Source organism: Monodon monoceros, unplaced genomic scaffold (genome assembly GCF_005190385.1).
Source record: "Monodon monoceros isolate NGI ecotype Baffin Bay Population unplaced genomic scaffold, NGI_Narwhal_1 Super_Scaffold_21, whole genome shotgun sequence".
Taxonomy (NCBI): domain Eukaryota; kingdom Metazoa; phylum Chordata; class Mammalia; order Artiodactyla; family Monodontidae; genus Monodon; species Monodon monoceros.
Window position 1 is genome coordinate 59,847,037 of NW_021703778.1, and position 22,059 is coordinate 59,869,095.

The 22,059-nt window shown below is 38.5% G+C and overlaps 1 protein-coding gene across 2 annotated transcripts in view; it reads left to right on the forward strand.

The window, feature by feature from the left end:
- Window positions 1–22,059, forward strand: part of TEX9 (testis expressed 9) — a 217,058-nt gene that overhangs the window by 139,244 nt on the left and 55,755 nt on the right. For both annotated transcript variants that reach the window (XM_029236542.1, XM_029236543.1), the window contains 3 exons: window positions 11,302–11,365; window positions 13,122–13,201; window positions 21,951–21,999. In XM_029236542.1, coding sequence (XP_029092375.1) covers window positions 11,302–11,365; window positions 13,122–13,201; window positions 21,951–21,999 — 193 coding nt within the window. The remainder of the gene's footprint in view (window positions 1–11,301; window positions 11,366–13,121; window positions 13,202–21,950; window positions 22,000–22,059) is intronic.

Below are 22,059 nucleotides of genomic sequence, written 5' to 3' on the forward strand. Positions count from 1 at the left end.
TGATTTACAATATTATACCATTTTTGGGTATACAGCATAGTGATTCAAAACTTTTATAGATTATACTCCATTTAAAGTTATTATAAAATAATGGCTATATTTCCTGTGCTGTACAATATATCCTTGTATCTTATTTATTTTATACATAGTAGTTTGTATCTCTTAATCCTTTAACCCTATTGTACTCCTCCCCCCTTTCCTCCCTCCATTGGTAACCACTTGTTTGTTCTCTACATATATGGGTCTGTTTCTGTTTTGTTATATTCATTATTTGCTTCATTTTTTAGATTCCACACATAAGTGATAACAGAGTATTTGTCTTTCTCTGACTTATTTCATTAAGCATAATACCCTCCAGGTCCATTCATGTTGTTGCAAATGGCAAAATTTCATTCTTTTTTATAACTGAATAGTATTCCATGGTATGTATGCATATATATATATATATATATATATATATATATATCTCATGTCTTCTTTATTCATCTGTTGATGAACATGTAGGTTGCTTCCATATCTTGGCTATTGTAAATAATGCTGCTATGAACATTGGGGTGCATATATCTCTTCAGAGTAGTGTTTTCATTTTCTTTGGATATATATCCAGGAGTGGAATTACTGGGTCATATGGTAGTTATATCTTTAAGTTTTTGAGAAACTGCCATACTGTTTTCCACAGTGGCTGCACCAATTTACGTTCCCACCAACAGTGCACAAGGGTTCCCTTTTATCCACATCCTTACCAACATTTGTTATTTGTGGTCTTTTTGATGATAGCCATTCAGACAGGGGTGCGGTGATATCTTATTGTAGTTTTGCTTTGCATTTCTCTGATGATTAACAGTGTTGAACATTTCATGTGCCAGTTGGCCATCTATATTCTTCTTTGGGAAAATGTCTATTCAGGTCTTCTGCCCATTTTTTAACCAGGTTATTTGTTTTTTTGATATTGAGTAGTATGAGCTATTTATATAGTTTGAGCATTAAACCCTGGTTGGTCATATCATTTGCAAATATTTTCTCCCATTCAGTAGATTGTCTTTTCATTTTGTCAGTGCTTTCTTTTTTATTTATTTATTTGCGGTACGCGGGCTTCTCACTGTTGTGGCCTCTCCCGTTGCGGAGCACAGGCCCCAGACGCGCAGGCCCAGCGGCCATGGCTCACGGGCCTAGCCACTCCGCAGCATGTGGGATCTTCCCGGACCGGGGCACGAACCCGTGTCCCCTGCATCGGCAGACAGACTCTGAACCACTGCGCCACCACGGAAGCCCTGTCAGTGCTTCCTTTTCTTTTCCTTTCCTTTCCTTTTAAATTTAATTAGGTCCTATTATTTATTTATTTAGTTAGTTTCCTCTGCCTTAGGAGACAGATCCAAAAAATACTGCTGTGGTTTATGTCAGAGTGTTCTGCCTCTGTTTTCTTCTGGAGTTTTATGCTTTATGGTCTTACATTTAAGTCTTTAATCCATTTTGAGTTTATTTTTGAATATGGTGTGAAAAAAAGTTCTAATTTCATTCTTTTACATGTAGCAGTCCAGTCTTCCCAGCACCACTTATTGAAAGACTGTCTTTTCCTCATTTATATTTTTGCTTCCTTTGTCATAGATTAATTGCCCATATAAACGTGGGTTTGTTTCTGGGTTCACTATTCTGTTCCATTGATCTCTGTGTCTGCTTTTGTTCCAGTACCATACTGTTTTGGCTACTGTAGCTTTGTAGTATAATGATTATGGATCAATCCAAGAAAAATATATAACAGTTGTAAATATATATGCACCCAACATAGGAGTATCTAAATACATAATGCAAATGACAACAGAAATGAAGGACAGTAACACAATAATAGTGGGGAACTTTAACACCCCACTTACATCAATGGACAGATCATTCAGACAGAAAAACCAATGAGGAAACACTGGCCTTAAATGACACGTTAGACCAAACAGAACACATAGTATTCTATTCAAAGGCAGCAGAATACACATTCTTTTCAAGATCACATGCTAGCCCAAAAAACAAGTCTCAGTAAATTTAAGTAAATTGAAATCATATCAAGCATCTTTTCCAACTACAGTACTATGAGATTAGAAATCACCTACAAGAAAAAAACTGCAAAAAACACAAACATGTGGAGGCTAAAAAATATGCTCCTAAACCAGTGGATCACTGCAGAAATCAAGGAGGAAATCAGAAAATACCTGGAGACAAAAGAAAATGAAAACACAGCAATCCAAATTGTATGGGATGCAGCAAAACCAGTTCAGAGATGGAACTTTATAGCGATACAAGCCTGCCTCAGGAAACAAAAAAAAATCTCAAATAAAAAACCTAACCTTACACCTAAAGGAATTAGAAATAGAAGAACAAACAAAACCCAAAGTTAATAGAAGGAAAGAAATAACAATCTGTTGATTGTCACTCCTGGGCACTTGTTTCTTTTTTTTTTCTACATCTTTATTGGAGTATAATTGCTTTACAATGGTGTGTCAGTTTCTGATGTATAACAAAGTGAATCAGTTATACATATGTTCCCATATCTCCTCCCTCTTGCATCTCCCTCCCTCCCACCCTCCCTATCCCACCCATCCAGGTGGTCACAAAGCACCAAGCTGATCTCCCTGTGCTATGTGGCTGCTTCCCACTAGCTATCTATTTTACGTTTGGTAGCGTATATATGTCCATGCCACTCTCTCACTTTGTCCCAGCTTACCCTTCCCCCTCCCCATATCCTCAAGTCCATTCTCTAGTAGGTCTGTGTCTTTATTCCCGTCTTACCCCTAGGTTGTTTATGACGTTTTTTTTCTTAGGTTCCATATATATGTGTTAGCATACGGTATTTGTCTTTCTCTTTCTGACTTACTTCACTCTGTATGACAGACTCTAGGTCCATCCAACTCACTACAAATAACTCAATTTCGTTTCTTTTTATGGCTGAGTAATATTCCATTGTATATATGTGCCACATCTTCTTTATCCATTCATCCGATGATGGACACTGAGGTTGTTTCCATCTCTGGGCTATTGTAAATAGAGCTGCAATGAATATTTTGGTACATGACTTTTTTTGAATTATGGTTTTCTCAGGGTATATGCCCAGTAGTGGGATTGCTGGGTCATATGGTAGTTCTATTTGTAGTTTTTTAAGGAACCTCCATACTGTTCTCCATAGTGGCTGTACCAATTCACATTCCCACCAGCAGTGCAAGAGTGTTCACTTTTCTCCACACCCTCTCCAGCATTTATTGTTTCTAGATTTTTTTGATGATGGCCGTTCTGACCGGTGTGAGATGATATCTCATTGTAGTTTTGATTTGCATTTCTCTAATTATTAATGATGTTGAGCATTCTTTCATCTGTTTTTTGGCAATCTGTATATCTTCTTTGGAGAAATGTCTATTTAGGTCTTCTGCCCATTTTTCGATTGGGTTGTTTGTTTTTTTGTTACTGAGCTGCATGAGCTGCTTGCAAATTTTGGAGATTAATCCTTTGTCAGTTGCTTCATTTGCAAATATTTTCTCCCATTCTGAGGGTTGTCTTTTGGTCTTGTTTATGGTTTCCTTTGCTGTGCAAAAGCTTTGAAGTTTCATTAGGTCCCATTTGTTTATTTTTGGTTTTATTTCCATTTCTCTAGGAGCTGGGTCAAAAAGGATCTTGCTGTGATTTATGTCATAGAGTGTTCTGCCTATGTTTTCCTCTAAGAGTTTTATAGTTTCTGGCCTTAAATTTAGGTCTTTAATTCATTTTGAGCTTATTTTTGTGTATGGTGTTAGGGAGTGTCCTAATCTCATACTTTTACATGTAGGTGTGCAGTTTTCCCAGCACCACTTATTGAAGAGTCTGTCCTTTCTCCACTGTACATTCCTGCCTCCATTATCAAAGATAAGGTGACCATATGTGCGTGGGTTTATCTCTGGGCTTTCTGTCCTGTTCCATTGATCTATCCTTCTGTTTTTGTGCCAGTACCATACTGTCTTGATTACTGTAGCTTTGTAGTATAGTATGAAGTCAGGGAGCCTGATTCCTCCAGCTCTGTTTTTCGTTCTCAAGATTGCTTTGGCTATTGGGCGTCTTTTGTGTTTCCATACAAATTGTGAAGTTTTTTGTTCTAGTTCTGTGAAAAATGCCACTGGTAGTTTGAAAGAGTTTGCATTGAATCTGTAGATTCGGTAGTAGAGTCATTTTCACAATGTTGATTCTTCCAATCCAAGAACATGGTATATCTCTCCATCTATTTGTATCATCTTTAATTTCTTTCATCAGTATAATTTTCTGCATACAGGTCTTTTGTCTCCTTAGGTAGGTTTATTCCTAGATATTTTATTCTTCTTGTTGCAATGGTAAATGGGAGTGTTTTCCTGATTTCACTTTCAGATTTTTCATCATTAGTGTATAGGAATGCCACAGATTTCTGTGCATTAATTTTGTATCTTGCTACTTTACCAAATTCATTGATTAACTCTAGTAGTTTTCTGGTAGCATCTTTACGATTCTCTATGTATAGTATCATGTCATTTGCAAACAGTGACAGCTTTACTTCTTCTTTTCCGATTTGGCTTCCTTTTATTTCCTTTTCTTCTCTGATTGCTGTGGCTAAAACTTCCAAAACTATGTTGAATAAGAGTGGTGAGAGTGGGCAACCTTGTTTTGTTCCTGATCTTAGTGGAAATGCTTTCAGTTTTTCACCATTGAGGACGATGTTGGCTGTGGGTTTGTCATATATGGCCTTTATTATGTTGAGGAAAGTTCCCTCTGTGCCTACTTTCTGCAGGGTTTTTATCATAAATGGGTGTTGAATTTTGTCGAAAGCTTTCTCTGCATCTATTGAGATGATCATATGGTTTTTCCCCTTAAATTTGTCAATATGGTGTATCATGTTGATTGATTTGCGTATATTGAAGAATCCTTGCATTCCTAGAATGAACCCCACTTGATCATGGTGTATGATCCTTTTAATGTGTTGGTGGATTCTGTTTGCTAGTATTTTGTTTAGGATTTTTGCATCTATGTTCATCAGTGATACTGGCCTGTAGTTTTCTTTCTTTGTGACATCCTTGTCTGGTTTTGGTATCAGGATGGTGGTGGCCTCATAGAATGAGTTTGGGAGTGTTCCTCCCTCTGCTATATTTTGGAAGAGTTTGAGAAGGATGGGTGTTAGGTCTTCTCTAAATGTTTGATAGAATTCACCTGTGAAGCCATCTGGTCCTGGGCTTTTGTTTGTTGGAAGATTTTTAATTACAGTTTCAATTTCAGTGCTTGTAACTGGTCTGTTCATATTTTCTATTTCTTCCTGATTCAGTCTTGGCAGGTTGTGCTTTTCTAAGAATTTGCCCATTTCTTCCAGGTTGTCCATTTTATTGGCATAGAGTTGCTTGTAGTAGTCTCTCATGATCTTTTGTATTTCTGCAGTGTCAGTTGTTACTTCTCCTTTTTCATTTCTAATTCTATTGATTTGAGTCTTCTCCCTGTTTTTCTTGATGAGTCTGGCTAATGGTTTCTCAATTTTGTTTATCTTCTCAAAGAACCAGCTTTTAGCTTTATTGATCTTTGCTATTGTTTTCTTCATTTCTTTTTCATTTATTTCTGATCTGATGTTTATGATTTCTTTCCTTCTGTTAACTTTGGGTTCTTTTTTGTCTTTCTCTAATTGCTTTAGCTGGAAGGTTAGGTTGTTTATTCGAGATGTTTCCTGTTTCTTAAGGTAGGATTGTATTGCTATAAACCTCCCTCTTAAAACTGCTTTTGCTGCATCCCATAGGTTTGGGTCGTCGTGTCTCCATTGTCATTTGTTTCTAGGTATTTTTTAATTTCCTCTTTGATTTCTTCAGTGATCACTTCGTTATTAAGCAGTGTATTGTTTAGCCTCCATGTGTTTGTATTTTTTACAGATCATTTCCTGTAATTGATATCTAGTCTCATAGCATTGTGCTCGGAAAAGATACTTGATACAATTTCAGTTTTCCTAAATTTACCAAGGCTTGATTTGTGACCCAAGATATGATCTGTTGTGGAGAATGTTCCATGAGCACTTGGGAAAAATGTGTATTCTGTTGTTTTTGGATGGAATGTCCCGTAAATATCAATTAAGTCCATCTTGTTTAATGTATCATTTAAAGCTTGTGTTTCTTTATTTATTTTCGTTTTGGATGATCTGTCCATTGGTGAAAGTGGGGTGTTAAAGTCCCCTACTATGAATGTGTTACTGTTGATTTCCCCTTTTATGGCAGTTAGTATTTGCCTTATGTACTGAGGTGCTCCTATATTGGGTGCATAAATATTTACAATTGTTATATCTTCTTCTGGGATCGATCCCTTGATCATTATGTAGTGTCCTTCTTTGTCTCTTGTAATAGTCTTTACTTTAAAGTCTGTTTTGTCTGATATGAGAATTGCTACTCCGGCTTTCCTTTGGTTTCCATTTGCATGGAATATCTTTTTCCATCCTGAAGTGGGTCTCTTGTAGACAGCATATATACTGTTCTTGTTTTTGTATCCATTCAGCCAGTCTGTGTCTTTTGGTGGGAGCATTTAATCCATTTACATTTAAGGTAATTATTGATATGTATGTTCCTATTCCCATTTTCTTAATGGTTTTGGGTTTGTTATTGTAGGTCTTTTCCTTCTCTTGTGTTTCTTGCCTAGAGAAGTTCCTTTAGCATTTGTTGTAAAGCTGTTTTGGTGGTGCTGAACTCTCTCAGCTTTTGCTTGCCTGTAAAGGTTTTAATTTCTCCATCAAATCTGAATGAGATCCTTGCTGGGTAGAGTAATCTTGGTTGTAGGTTTTTCTCCTTCATCACTTTAAATATGTCCTGCCAGTCCCTTCTGGCTTGCAGAGTTTCTGCTGAAAGATCAGCTGTTAACCTTATGGGGATTCCCTTGTGTGTTATTTGTTGTTTTTCCCTTGCTGCTTTTAATATGTTGTCTTTGTATTTAACTTTTGACAGCTTGATTAATATGTGTCTTGGCATGTTCCTCCTTGGATTTATCCTGTATGGGACTGTCTGTGCTTCCTGGACTTGATTACCTATTTCCTTTCCCATATTAGGGAAGTTTTCAACTATAATCTCTTCAAATATTTTCTCAGTCCCTTTCTTTTTCTCTTCTTCTTCTGGAACCTCTATACTTCGAATGTTGGTGCGTTTATTGTTGTCCCAGAGGTCTCTGAGACTGTCCTCAGTTCTTTTCATTCTTTTTTCTTTATTCTGCTCCGCAGTAGTTATTTCCACTATTTTATCTTCCAGGTCACTTATCCGTTCTTCTGCCTCAGTTATTCTGCTATTGATCCCATCTAGAGTATTTTTACTTTCATTTATTGTGTTGTTCATTGTTGCTTGTTTCATCTTTCGTTCTTTTAGGTCCTTGTTAAGTGTTTCTTGAATTTATTCTATTTCCAAGATTTTGGATCATCTTTACTATCATTATTCTGAATTCTTTTTCAGGTAGACTGCCTATTTCCTCTTCATTTGTTAGGTCTGGTGGGTTTTTATCTTGCTCCTTCATCTGTTGTGTGTTTTTCTGTCTTCTCATTTTGCTTATTTTACTGTGTTTGGGGTCTCCTTTTTGCAGGCTGCAGGTTTGTATTTCCCATTGTTTTTGGTGTCTGTCCCCAGTGGCTAAAGTTGGTTCAGTGGGTTGTGTAGGCTTCCTGCTGAAGGGGACTAGTGCCTGTGTTCTGGTGGATGAGGCTGGATCTTGTCTTTCTGGTGGGCAGGTCCACGTCTGGTGGTGTGTTTTGGGGTGTCTGTGGACTTATTATGATTTTAGGCAGCCTCTCTGCTAATGGGTGGGGTTGTGTTCCTGTCTTGCTAGTTGTTTGGCATAGGGTGTCCAGCACTGTAGCTTGCTGGTCGTTGAGTGAAGCTGGGTGCTGGTGTTGAGCTGGAGATCTCTGGGATATTTTCGCCGTTTGATATTATGTGGAGCTGGGAGGTATCTTGTGGGCCAGTGTCCTGAAGTTGTCTCTCCCACGTCAGAGGCACAGCACTGACTCCTGGCTGCAGCACCAAGAGCATTTCATCCACACGGCTCAGAATAAAAGGGAGAAAAAGAAGGAAGGAAGGAAGGGACGGAGGGAGGAAGGAAGGAAGGAAGGAAAGAAGGAAAGAAGTAAGGAGATAAAATAAAATAAAGTTATTAAAATAAAAAATAACTATTAAGAAAAAAATTTTTTTAAGAAAAAACGGACAGATAGAAGCCTAGGACAAATGGTGAAAGCAAAGCTATACAGACAAAATCTCACACAGAAGCATACACATACACGCTCACAAAAAGAGGAAAAGGGGAAAAAATAATAAATCTTGTTCTCAAAGTCCACCTCCTCAATTTGGTATGATTCGTTGTCTATTCACGTATTCCACAGATGCAGGGTACATCAAGTTGATTGTGGAGCTTTAATCCGCTGCTTCTGAGGCTGCTGGGAGAGATTTCCCTTTCTGCTCTTTGTTCGCACAGCTCCTGGGGCTCAGCTTTGGATTTGGCCCCGCCTCTGTGTGTATTTCGCCGGAGGGCGTCTGTTCGCGCAGACAGGACGGGGGTTAAAGGAGCAGCTGCTTCAGGGGCTCTGGCTCACTCAGGACGGGGAGCGGGAGGGGTGTGGATGCTGGGCGAGCCTGTGGCAGCAGAGGCCGGCATGACGTTGCACCAGCCTGAGGCGCGCTGTGCTTTCTCCCGGGGAAGTTGTCCCTGGATCCCGGGACCCTGGCAGTGGCGGGCTGCACAGGCTCCCCGGAAGAGGGGTGTAGAGAGTGACCTGTGCTCGCACACAGGCTTCTTGGTGGCGGCGGCAGCAGCCTTAGCGTCTTCATGCCCGTCTCTGGGGTCCGCGCTGTTAACCGTGGCTCGTGCCCATCTCTGGAGCTCCTTTAAGCAGCACTCTTAATCCCCTCTCCTCGCTCACCAGGAAACAAAGGGAAGAAAAAGTTTCTTGCCTCTTTGGCAGGTCCAGACTTTTCCCCAGACTCCCTCCCGGCTAGCCGTGGCGCACTAGCCCCTTCAGGCTGTGTTCACGCCGCCAACACCAGTGCTCTCCCTGCGCTCCAAGCGAAAGCCCGGGCCTCAGCTTCCAGCCCCGCCCGCCCCGGCAGGTGAGCAGACAAGCCTCTCAGGCTGGTGGGTGCCGATCGGCACCAATCCTCTGTGCGGGAATCTCTCGGCTTTGCCCTCCGCACCCCTGTTGCTGTGCTCTTCTCCGCAGCCCCTAAGTTTTCCCCCTCTGCCACCCGCAGTCTCGCCCGCGAAGGGGCTTCCTAGTGTGTGGAAACCTTTCCTCCTTCAAGGCTCCTCCCACTGGTGCAGGTCCCGTCCCTATTCTTTGTCTGTTTATTCTTTTTTCATTTGCCCTACCCAGGTACATGGGGGAGTTTCTTGCCTTTTGGGAGGTCTGAGGTCTTCTTCCAGCGTTCAGTAGGTGTTCTGTAGGAGTTGTTCCACGTGTAGATGTATTTCTGGTGTCTCTGTGGGGAGGAAGGTGATCTCTGCGTCTTACTCTTCCGCCATCTTCCCCCCGGTCCAGGCACTTGTTTCTTAATGCAATTTGTTACTTTTGTGAAGACATCTTTAGTGGGGTTTCCTTTCTGAAAGAGTTGCGTGTGTTCTAGATGAGTAAATCCCTAAGTGTGGTTTTGCGTTTAACTTTATTAGCTTATCAGAGTTTTCACTGGTTCTAATCCAACTTACTATATTAAAGTTTTGGCATAGTGTCCCTGTACCATCTGGGTAAGATGAACTTGGAGTACACTCCTGTGTGCTCTGATTACTCACAAGAGAATCTTTTCCACACACGGCTCTAGTTTCATTTCCATTCACCTAAGGTTATGGGTAGTGTTTTTGTGGTCTGTGGTTCACAGGTGTAGCCCTTCGTGACTCTCTCATGTTCATCAGTTTCTAGCTGTTAAGCTGTTTTGGCTTCTGTTCCTGTTTACTGCTCTCATTTTGAGTTGCTGCTTTATTTTTAGTGCCAGGGTATTTTCCCTGCCTAAGTTTAAGTTTAGCAATATTTTGTTCATTATATTTTATCCAGATTTCTATGGGTTTTGGAGCAGAAGAATAGCCTTTTGATTTATCTCAGCCTGCTATATTGACCAGAAACCTCTATTGGCTCTTGTTAAGGAAATGTGAAAAATCAGGTAAAGGCATCTTGAATACAACTTTAAGTCTTTATTAGATATTTTTATTTTGATTAACTTATCCTAAGATATAAAAATATTTCTTAAAACATCAGACTTTTTTAAGAAGGGATGTGATACTTCCTTTTTTTCTTCCTGGGGGTGGGAGTCGTCACTGGTTTGTGGTACTTCTGAATCACATATCTAAAAAAACAAGGTATCTCATTTAAAAAATTGCTCTGCATATTTTCTTCATAAAACTTCAGAAGAGCCTAGATAGTCTAGAAATGTGATCTACGAATAGAATTTAAAAGTTACATGCTTTTGAAGTTGTTTATTATAATGTTAACCTTTAAAACTGAGAAGGGGACTTCAACTAACAGGGGGAACGGTTTAGTACATTATGTTAACTTCAACTCTAGAATATTTCATAGCCATTTAAGGCACTAATTATAAAAATTATATAGAGATAAATATATTCCATCTGTATTGTTATGGCAGAACAGTACAAAATTGTGTGTGTGCCTACATATGAAAATTAGAAGGGAATTTTAAAAATGATTGGATGATGGTGGTAGGATGATGGGCAATTTTTTCTTTAAAAATGGTTTCCCGCAATGACATTGCTATTCTTACAGTCTTAATGGGACTAAATAGTGTTCCTATTCTTTGCTAGATTCCAAATAGATTGAAAAAAAAAAGAGTGGCAGGTGTAGGTGAAAGTAATCACCTGTATTCCTGATGAAGCTGATATTGAAGTATGTAGCTGAGGTATGAGCCACCTCAGGTCTGCTCACTAAACCCCAGATATACCTCCCCAGTCACCTGAACACCCCTGATGAAATCAGCCCCCTCCACACCCCACCCCACTCCTGTTCCCAATTGGAGTTGATCCCAAGAACATGGAGAGTGGAACTGAGTTGAACCCACCCAGTTTATTCTTCCCAAATAAATCATTCCACCTGAAGTAATGGCCAGAGAGAGGATAGGAGTTACATGGTTTGAGCTTCCACCAGAAAGAAGAAGGATCATGGAGATTTGGAGATAAGCTTTGTAATAGTTGTGTTAATTTTCAAATAAAAATGTCATGTGTATGTTTTGGCATTTATTGATTAGCTAAATTGTAGTTATTGCAATTTAATTACTTTTATTTTTGTGTTACAATCTTCAGTCTATCACAATTATTATTTTCTGCTTTTAGGCGTTTAAATGCAGAATTAGAAGCAAAAACGGCTGATCTGGTTCGACAGGCTGAGGAAGTAATAGTAAGTGAATGTACAATTAATAGTAATTCCATGTAAATGCTAGTTTTTTAACTTTTTAATTTGATGTGTAACATACATACAAAAAAGTGCCCAAAGCATAAATTTTCAGCTCAGTGAATTATCATAAATTGAACATCAATATATGCATAAGTATGTGTATACATGCATGTATATGTTTTTGATAAGCACACTTTTTAAAAAAAATTTATTTATTTCTGGCTGCATTGGGTCTTCGTTGCGGTGTGTGGGCTTCTCATTGCAGTGGTTTCTCTTGTTGCGGAGCACAGGCTCTGGAGCATAGGCTCAGTAGTTGTGGCGCACGGGCTTAGTTGTTCCACGGCATGTGCGATCTTCCTGGACCAGGGCTCGAACCTGTGTCCCCTGCATTGGCAGGCGGATTCTTAACCACTGCGCCACCAGGGAAGCCCAGCACACGTTTTCTAAAAGCCACTGAAAAAGTGTTTTCCATTTAGATATTCCAATCATCTAATTAATAGGAACATTAATATTGAATAGTATTTCCCACTATTTTAAGATTAATATTTGCAAGTAGCTATATAGAATTAGTACTGGTAATTCAGTAAGGATAGAAATAAAATGGTCTCTGGACAGAAGCTGAATAAAGGTTAACAGCTACCATTAATGCTCAGATGGTAATCTGTTTCTTAAACTCTGCAGTTGGATATAACTCAGATTCTTAGGGCTAGACCATAATCAGATTTATAGTCAGGAAAAATGTAGTGAGGTTACATCACTAGACAATGTAAGCATATTTGCCCCATTCTGGCTACCAAATTGGTTATTCCTACTTTAAGCATCCCTCCCTAAGTATCAGCATTCCCAATATTAGTTGATGGGATATAGTAATATTCCTTAGAGGAATAAAGTAGCTGCTTTCAAACTTTTTAAATTTTTTATTCTAATTCATTTATAATTCTCTTTCATTTAAATCCCACCCCCACCCCACTTTGGAGTTGATGGAGGCAGGGAAGAATAGGCAATATTTTAATGTCTTAGATACATCATTATTTTTTAGTTTAGGAATGAGAATATTTAGATAATGGTTACAGATTTACTAGTTGCATTTGTAATTAAATATTTTACTAAAAAATAAACATTTTATTACATCTTTTAGTTTTTGTCAGTGTCTGAAGAGCAGGAAAATAATTTTTCTGAAAATAATGTTCAGAAACTCAACGTTATGGTAGAGTGAGTGATTCATTATGTATTCTGATCAGAGTCCTCTAATGGATATAACTTTTGCCACATTGAATTTTTGTTTTTTCACTTTCATATTAATACATCTTCTCCAAAAGCTTTCACTCTTAGTGCTTCATTTTTAGCACTTTCATTTCTATGTGGTCGTCTTAACATTGAAGTTTTTATGATTTGAGACAAGTTTTTCTATCCATTAAATGGATTTATGTTTCCACTTCTTGTGAACCTTATTTCCTTTGCATGTTACAGAAGATGGAAGCTCTAATGTAGTTGGGAAGCAGGAGTCAGCTAAGATCATATAAAGGCATTGGCATTCTTACAATCTTGCCTTAGAACTGACTCTTTTAACCAAGAATGAGTGAAAGGGTGAAACTACATTGTTACAGATCTTATTTTGATACCATAGCTTTTAGAATTCTGTGCTTTGATTTTATAGAAATTGTGGACAACTCTGAAACAATTAATGATCAGAAAGGCACTTGAATATATCCTAGTTTTGTACATTATTTTCCTACATGACTTTGTTTTATTTAACTAGAGAGATCAGCAAGAAGTACGATCTCAGTCTGTTTCAACACGAATTAAATCATATGAAGAGCAACATGATTACAGTTTAAGGTAAGACTTAAATTCCCAAACACCTTAAAAATTTTTTTTTACTGGGTAAATGCTTTAAGATTGTTTTCTGTTTTTTTTTTAAATTAAGGTATATTTGACATACAACATTATATTGGTTTTAGGTGTACAACACAATGATTCAGTATTTGTATATATTGTGAAATGGTCACCACAGTAAGTATAGTTACTATCCATTACCATACATAGTTACAGAATCTTTTTTCCCTGTGATGAAAACTTCTAAGATCTACTTTTTTAGCAGCTTTCAAATATGCCATTAGTATTATTAAGTATAGTCTCCATGCTGTACAGTACATCCCCATGACTTACTTATTTTATAACTGGAAATTTGTACCCTTTGACTCCTTTCACCTATTTCGCCTGCTCCCAGCCAACCAGCCTCTGGCAACCATCAATCTGTTCTCTGTATCTATAGGCTTGTTATTATTTGTCTGTTTTTAGATTCCACGTACAAGTGAGATCACTTATTTGTCTTTGTCTTTCTCTGACTTATTTCACTTAGCATAATGCCCTCGAGGTCCATCCATGTTGTCAAAATGGCAAGATTTCATTCTTTTCTTATGGCTCAGTAATAGTTATATATATAAAAATATCATTTTATATGATATTTTAACACATATATATAAAAGCACATGTTCTTTTCTCATTCATCCATTGATGGACATTTAGGTTGTTTCCATATCTGGCCTATTGTAAATAATGTTGCAATGAACGTGGAGGTGCATATATATAAAAAAATAAGTGTTTTCATTTTCTTCAGATAAATACCCAGAAATGGGGTTGCTGGATCATATGACAGTTCTCTTTTTAATATATTTTTTCTTTTTTCTTTTTTTTTAAATAGATCTTTATTGGCGTATAATTGCTTCACAATACCATGTTAGTTTCTGTTGCACAACAAAGTGAATCAGCCATATGCATACATGTGTCCCCATATCCCCTCTCTCTTGAGCCTCCCTCTCATCCTCCCTATCACACCCTTCTAGGTCATCACATAGCACCGAGCCCATCTCCCTGTGCTATGTTGCTGCTTCCCACCAGCCGACTGTTTTACATTCGGTAGTGTATATATGTTGATGCTACTCTCACTTCACCCCAGCTTCGCACTCCCTACCCCATGTCATCAAGTCCATTCTCTATGTCTGCCTCTTTATTTCTGCCCTGCAACTAGGTTCATCCGTACCATTTTTTCTTTTTTTAGAATCTGTATATATGCGTTAGCATACGGTATTTGTTTTTCTCTTTCTGACTTACTTTTCTGTGTATGACAGACTCTAGGTCCATACACCTCACTACAAATAACTCAATTTTGTTTCTCTTTATGGCTGAGTAATATTTCATTTTATATATGTGCCACATCTTTATCCATCCCTCTGTCGATGGACACTTAGGTTGCTTCCATGTCCTGGCTATTGTAAATAGTGCTGCAGTGAACATTGTGGTGCTTGTCTCTTTTTGAATTATGGTTTTCTCAGGGTATATACCCAGCAGTGGGATTGCTGGGTCATATGGTAGTTCCATTTTTAGTTTTTTAGGGAACCTCCATACTGTTCTCCATAGTGGCTGTATCAATTTACATTGCCACCAGCAGTGTAGGAGGGTTCCATTTTCACCACACCCTTTCCAGCATTTATTGTTTCTAGCTTGTTTGTTAATGGCCATTCTGACCAGCATGAGGCGATACCTCATTGTAGTTTTCATTTGCATTTTTCTAATAATTAGTGATGTTGAGCATCTTTCATGTGCCTCTTAGCCATCTGTATATCTTCCTTGATGAAATGTCTATTTAGGTCTTCTGCCCATTTTTTAACTAGATGGTTTGTTTTTTTGATATTGAGCTCCATGAGTTGTTTGTATATTTTGGAGATTAATCCTTTGTCTGTTGTTTCATTTGCAAATATTTTCTCCCATTTTGAGGGTTGTCTTTTTGTTTATGGTTTCCTTTGCTGTGCAAAAGCTTTTAAGTTTAATTAAGTCCCATTTGTTGATTTTTATTTCTGTTACTCTAGGAGGTGGGTCAAAAGAGATCTTGCTGTGGTTTATGTCAAAGAGTGTTTTTCCTATGTTTTGCTCTAAAAGTTTTATAGTGTCCGGTCTTATATTTAAGTCTTTAATCCATTTGGAGTTTATTTTTATGTATGGTGTTAGGTAGTGTTCTAATTTCATTCTTTTACATGTAGCTGTCCAGTTTTTCCAGCACCACTTATTGAAGAGGCTGTCTTTCCTCCATTGTATGTTCGTGCCTCCTTTGTCATAAATTAGGTGCCCATATGTGTGTGGGTTTATCTCTGGGCATTCTGTCCTGTACCATTGATTTGTATTTCTGTTTCTCTGCCAGTAACATACTGTCTTGATTACTGTAGCTTTGTGGTATAGTTTGAAGTTGGGGAGCCTGATTCCTCCAACTCCGTTTTTCTTTCTCAAGATTGCTTTGGCTATTCAGGGTCTTTTGTGTTTCCATACGAATTGTAAGATTTTTTGTGCTAATTCTGTGAAGAATGCCATTGGTAGTTTGATAGGGATTGCACTGAATCTGTAGATTGTTTTGGTTAGTATAGTCATTTTCACAATATTGATTCTTCCAATCCAAGAACATGGTATATTTCTCCATCTGTTTGTGTCATCTTTGATTTCTTTCATCAGTGTTTTATACTTTTCTGAGTACAAGTCTTTCGCCTCTTTAGGCAGGCTTATTCCTAGGTATTTTATTCTTTTTGTTGCAATGGTAAATGGGAGTGTTTCCTTAATTTCTCTTTCTTATCTTTTGTTGTTGGTGTATAGGAATGCCAGAGATTTCTGTGTATTAATTTTGTATCCTGCAACCTTACCAAATTCATGGATTAGTTCTAGTAGTTTTCCGGTGACATCTTTAAGATTTCCTATGTATAGTATCGTGTCATCAAAAAATAGTGACAGTTTTACTTCTTCTTTTCCAACTTGTATTCCTTGTATTTCTTTTTCTTCTCTCATTGCCGTGGCTAGGACTTCCAAAACTATGTTGAATAATAGTGGTGAGGGTGGGCATCCTTGTCTTGTTCCTGATCTTAGAGGAAATGCTTTCAGTTTTTCACCATTGAGAATGATGTTTGCTGTGGGTTTGTCATATATGGCCTTTATTATGTTGAGGTAGCTTCCCTCTAGGCCCACTTTCTGGAGAGTTTTTATCATAAATGGGTGTTGAATTTTCTTAAAAGCTTTTTCTGCATCTATTGAGATGATCATATGGTTTTTATTCTTTAATTTGTTAATATAGTGTATCACATTGATTGATTTGTGTATATTGAAGAATCCTTGCATCCCTGTGTTAAATCCCACTTGATCATGGTGTATGATCCTTTTATTGTGTTGTTGGATTTTATTGTGTTGCTGGTATTTTGTTGAGGATTTTTGCATCTATATTCATCAGTGATATTGGTCTGTAATTTTCTTTTTTTGTAGCATATTTCTGTGGTTTTGGTATCACAGTGATGGTGGCCTTGTAGAATGAATTTGGGAGTGTTCCTTCCTCTGCAATTTTTTGGAAGAGTTTGAGAAGGATGGGTGTTAGCCCTTCTCTAAATGTTTGATAGAATTCACCTGTGAAGCCATCTGGTCCTGGACTTTTGTTTGTTGGAAGATTTTTAATTACAGTTTCAATTTCATTACTTGTGATAGGTCTGTTTAATTCTTCCTGGTTCAGTCTTGGGAAATTGTTCCATTCCAAGATTTTGTCTGTTTCTTTGTGGTTGTCCATTTTATTGGCATATAGTTGTTTGTAGTAGTCTTTTATAATCCTTTGTATTTCTGCAGTGTCAGTTGTGATTTCTCCTTTTTCATTTCTAATTTTATTGATTTGCATCCTGTCCCTTTTTTTCTTGATGAGTCTGGCTAAGGTTTTCTCAATTTTGTTTACCTTCTCAAAGAACCAGCTTTTAGTTTTATTGATCTTTGCTATTGTTTTCTTTATTTCTATTTCATTTATTTCTACTCTGATCTTTATGATTTCTTTCCTTCTACTGACTTTAGGTTTTCTTTGTTTTTCTTTCTCTAGTTGTTTTAAGTGTAGGCTAGATTGTTTATTTGAGATTTTTCTTGTTTCTTGAGGTGAGATTGAATTGCTCTCAACGTCCTTAGAACTGCTTTTGCTGCATCCCATAGGTTTTGGGTCATCATGTTTTCATTGTCATTTGTGTCTATGTATTTTTTATTTTTTCTTTGATTTCTTCAGTAATCTCTTGGTTATTTAGTAGCGCACTGTTTAGCCTCCATGTATTTGTGGTTTTTACAGTTTTTCTCCTGTAACTGATTTCCAATCTCATAGCATTGTGGTCAGAAAAGATGCTTGATACAATTTCAGTTTTCTTAAATTTTCCAAGGTTTGATTTGTGACCCAAGATGTGATATATCCTGGAGAATGTTCCATGTGCACTTGAGAAGAAAGTGTATTCTGCCACTTTTGGGTGGAATGTTCTGTAAATATCAATTAGATCTATCTGGTGTATTGTGTCATTTAAAGCTTGTGTTTCCTTATTTATTTTCTGTTTGGATGATCTGTCCATTGGTATAAGTGGGTGTAAAATCCCCTACTGTTATTATGTTACTGTTGATTTCTTCTTTCATGGTTGTTAACATTTGCCTTATGTATTGAGGTGCTCCTAAGTTGGGTGCATAAACAATTATAATTATTGTATCTTCTTCTTGGAATGATCCCTTGGTCATTATGTAGTGTCCTTCTTTGTCTTTTTTAATAATCTTTATTTTAAAATCCATTTTGTCTGATATGAGAATTGCTACTCCAACTTTCTTTTGATTTCCATTTGCATGGAATATCTTTTTCCACCCCCTCACTTTCAGTCTGTATGTGTCCCTAGGTCTGAAATAGGTCTCTTGTAGACAGCATATATATGGGCCTTGTTTTTGCATCCAATTAGCCAGTCTGTGTCTTTTGGTTGGGGCATTTAATCCATTTACATTGAAGGTTATTATCAATATGTATGTTCCTGTTACCATTTTCTTAATTGTTTTGGGTTTGTTTTTGTGGGTATTTTTCTTCTCTTGTGTTCTTGCTTAGAGAAGTTTCTTTAGTGTTTGTTGTAAAGCTGGTTTGGTGGTGCTGAATTCTCTTAGCTTTTGCTTGTCTGAAAAGCTTTTGACTTTTCCATTGAATCTGAATGAGATCCTTGCTGGATAGAGTAATCTTGGTTGTAGGTTTTTCTCTTTCATCACTTTAAGTATATCCTGCCACTCCCTTCTGGCCTGCAGAGTTTCCGCTGAAAAATCAGCTTATAACCTTATGGGGATTCCTTTGTATGTTATTATTTGTTTTTCCCTTGTTGCTTTTAATATTTTTTGTTGTATTTAATATTTGTTATTTTGATTAATATGTGTCTTGGTGTGTTTTTCCTAGGGTTTATCCTATATGGGACTCTCTGTGCTTCCCGGACTTGGGTGACTATTTCCTTTTCCATGTTTGGGAATTTTTCAACTATAATCTTTTCAAATATTTTCTGAGACCCTTTCTTTTTCTATTCTTCTTCTGGGACCACTATAATTCAAATGTTGGTGTGTTTAGTGTTGTCCCAGAGGTCTCTGAGATTGTCTTCCGTTGTTTTCATTCTTATTTCTTTATTCTGCTCCTCAGCAGTTATTTCCACCATTTTGTCTTCCAGCTCAGTTATTCATTCTTCTGCCTCAGCTATTCTGTTTTTGATTCCTTCTAGTGTATTTTTCATTTCAGTTATCGTGTTGTTCATCTCTCTTTGTTTGTTCTTTAGTTCTTCTGGATCTTTGTTAAACATTTCCTGTATTTTCTCAGGCCATGCCTCCATTCTATTTCCAAGATTCTGGATCATCTTTACTGTCATTACTCTGAATTCTTTTTCATGTAGATTGCCTATTTCCTCTTCATTTATTTGGTCTTGTAGGTTTTTACTTTGCTCCTTCATCTGTGTGATATTTTTTGCTGTCCCATTTTTTTTTTATGAGTGGGATTGTGTTCCTGTCTTACTGGTTGTTTGGCCTGAGGCTTCCAACACTGGAGTTTGTAGGCTGTTGGGTAGAGCTGGGTCTTGATGCTGAGATGATGAACTCCAAGAGACCTCACTCGGATCAGTGTTCCCTGGGGTTTATTTTTGCTTTTGTTGCCAGGTTCTCTGTTAGTGTGCAGTGGTTTGGACTCAGAGCTCCCAAAGAGCTTCGGCCTGACCCCAGGTTCATGAACCAAGATCCCACAAGCCACCTGGGGCAGAAAAGAAAAAAAAAGAACAATAATGAAGTGAAAAATAAAATCAGACTAGGAAACTAACAGATATGTTAGGAAGAATATAAAAAAATATATATAGATGAATCAAGAACCAGAAGATACATCAGTACCACAATAATAAAAAGAGGAGGAGGGAAAAGGAAAAAAAAAAAAAAAAGGTGGGGGGGAAGGCCTTGGCTGTGGAAAGCAGGGCCTAAGCAAGGGTGAGGTTTGGGCAGTGGGCAGGGCCATGCTCAGGACCCACAGGGCTGGAAAGGGCCCTGGGGGCTGAGGGGGGGCGCTTAGGTTCAAGGAACAGAAGGGGCCCAGGCATGACCCCCACCTCTGATCTCAGAGGGCAGGGGACCTCATATGGGAGCCCAGCAGGCTTCCTGAGCTCGATTGAGCAGCCCAAACACCCTCCTCTCCTCTCCTCTCCTCTCCTGCTCCTCCAGTCTGGGGTCTGGGAGGGCCCCTCCTGCCTGCCTCTCCTGATCTCCCCGGCCTCCCTCCTGTGCCCCCAGGACCAACACGGCCAGGCGGGGAAGGGGGAGCCTTGGAGGGCAGGGGGCCAGCCTGGGATCTCAGCAGGCTTCCCATGCCCAAGTGGGCGGGGCAGTTGCCCTCTGCTCCTCCTGGAGGGCCCTTCCCACCTGCCTCTCCTGTTCTCCCCTTGACCTCCTTCCTATGCCCCTAAGGACCCACGTGACCTGGAGGGGGGCTTTGGAGGGCAGAGGATTGGCCTGGGAGCTCAGCAGGTGTCCTGGGCCCAAGTGGGTGGGGCAAATGCCATCAGCTCCTCTCCTGCTGTTCCTGCAGAGTGCCTCCTGCAGGGCCCCTCCCACCTGCCTCTCCTGATCTCCCTGGCCTTCCTCCTATGCCCATGCAGCCTGAAGGGGGCTTGGAGGGCAGGGGATCAGCCTGGGAGCTCAGCAGGCTCCCTGGCCTGAGTGGGCCAGGTGATTGCCCTCCACTCCTCTCCCACTCTTCCTCTTCCCGGAGAGTCCCTCACAGCTGCCTCTCGTGATCTCCCTGCCCTCAGGGCACTGATCTTGTCTGGCCTCTACTTCTCCCACCTCTGTCCCCCTAAATCCTACCGGCTCACTCTGGGGTTCCTCCCATCTCGGGGGTCAGAGTCCCCCAGCAGCAGCCGGCAGGCACCCTAGTTGTAGGGAGATGCTAACTTTGCGTCTTTCTACACTGCCATCTTGACTCCTCCCCACTCTGTTTTTAATTTTTGAGGAACTTCCATACTGTTTTCCATAGAGGGTGTACCAAATTATGTTCCCACCAACAGTGTGCAAGGGTTCCCTTTTCTCCACAGCCTTGCCAGTATTTGTTATCTCTTACCTTTTGATAATAGCCATTCTTACAGGTGTGAAGTGATAGCTCATTGTGATTTTGATTTACATTTCCCTGATGATTAGTGATGTTGAGCTTCTTCTCATGCATCTGTTGGCAATCTATTTGTCCTCTTGGGAAAACGTCTGTTCCACTTTTGCCCATTTTTAAATCCAATTGTTTGTTGTTGTTTTCTTTTTAATTAACTTTTATGAGATTTTTAAAATATATTTTTGATAGTAATCCTTTATCAGATACATGATTTTCAAATATTTTGTCCCATTCAGTAAGTTACCTTTGGTCTTGTTGGTGCTTTCCTTTGCTGTGCAGAAGCTTTTTAGTTTGATGTAGTCCCATGTGTTTATTTTTGCTTTTGTTGCCATTGGTTTTGGTGTCAAATCCAAAAAAATAATCACTAAGACTGTTGTCAAGGAGCTAGCCACCTATATTTTTCTTTTAGGAGCTTTATGGTTTCAGGTTTTACATTCAAATGTTTAATCCATTTGAGTTTACTTTTCTGTATGATGTAAGATAACAGTCCACTTTCTTTTTTTTTACACGTGGCTGTCCATTTTTCCCAGCACTATTTACTGAAGAAGCTATCCTTTCCCCTTTGTATATTGTTGGCTCCTTTGTCATAAATTAATTGAGCTTATATGAGTGAGTTTATTTCTGGGCTCTGTATTCTGCTCCATTGATCTATGTGTCTGTTTTCATGCCTATACCATACTGTTTTGATTACTGTAGCTTTGTATAATAGCTTGAAATCAGGAGAATGCCATTTTTCTTGGAGAGTGTATGTGAATCTGTTATTATATAATATCTTTTTACATGTAAGTATTAGAAATCTATAATTTGAAGAATAAGGTAAGTTATAAAATACTAATAATTGGGAGCTTATACCAGTCAGACACAATGTAAACCTTTTACCTATTTTATCTCATTTAATTCTCAAAGTATTATTTTGAAATAAATATTACTGTCCTCATTTTAAAAAATGAGGAAACTGAAGCTTAAGAGAAGTTCAGTAGATTGCCTAAGGACTTACAGATGGTATGTAATTTCACTGAGATCCAAACTACAATTAATTAATTAACAATTAGTTTTAATATGTCTCAGTTTAGTATCATTTATTATTAACAGATGGTGTTTACTTTTTTTCTGTAGACATCCATTATTGTCTGAAGGGACAGTTGATTTACATTCAGACACTAAGGTAAGAAATCAAACTTTTTGTGAATGATTATATTCTGTAGAATTTAGGTTGTTTTTTAGA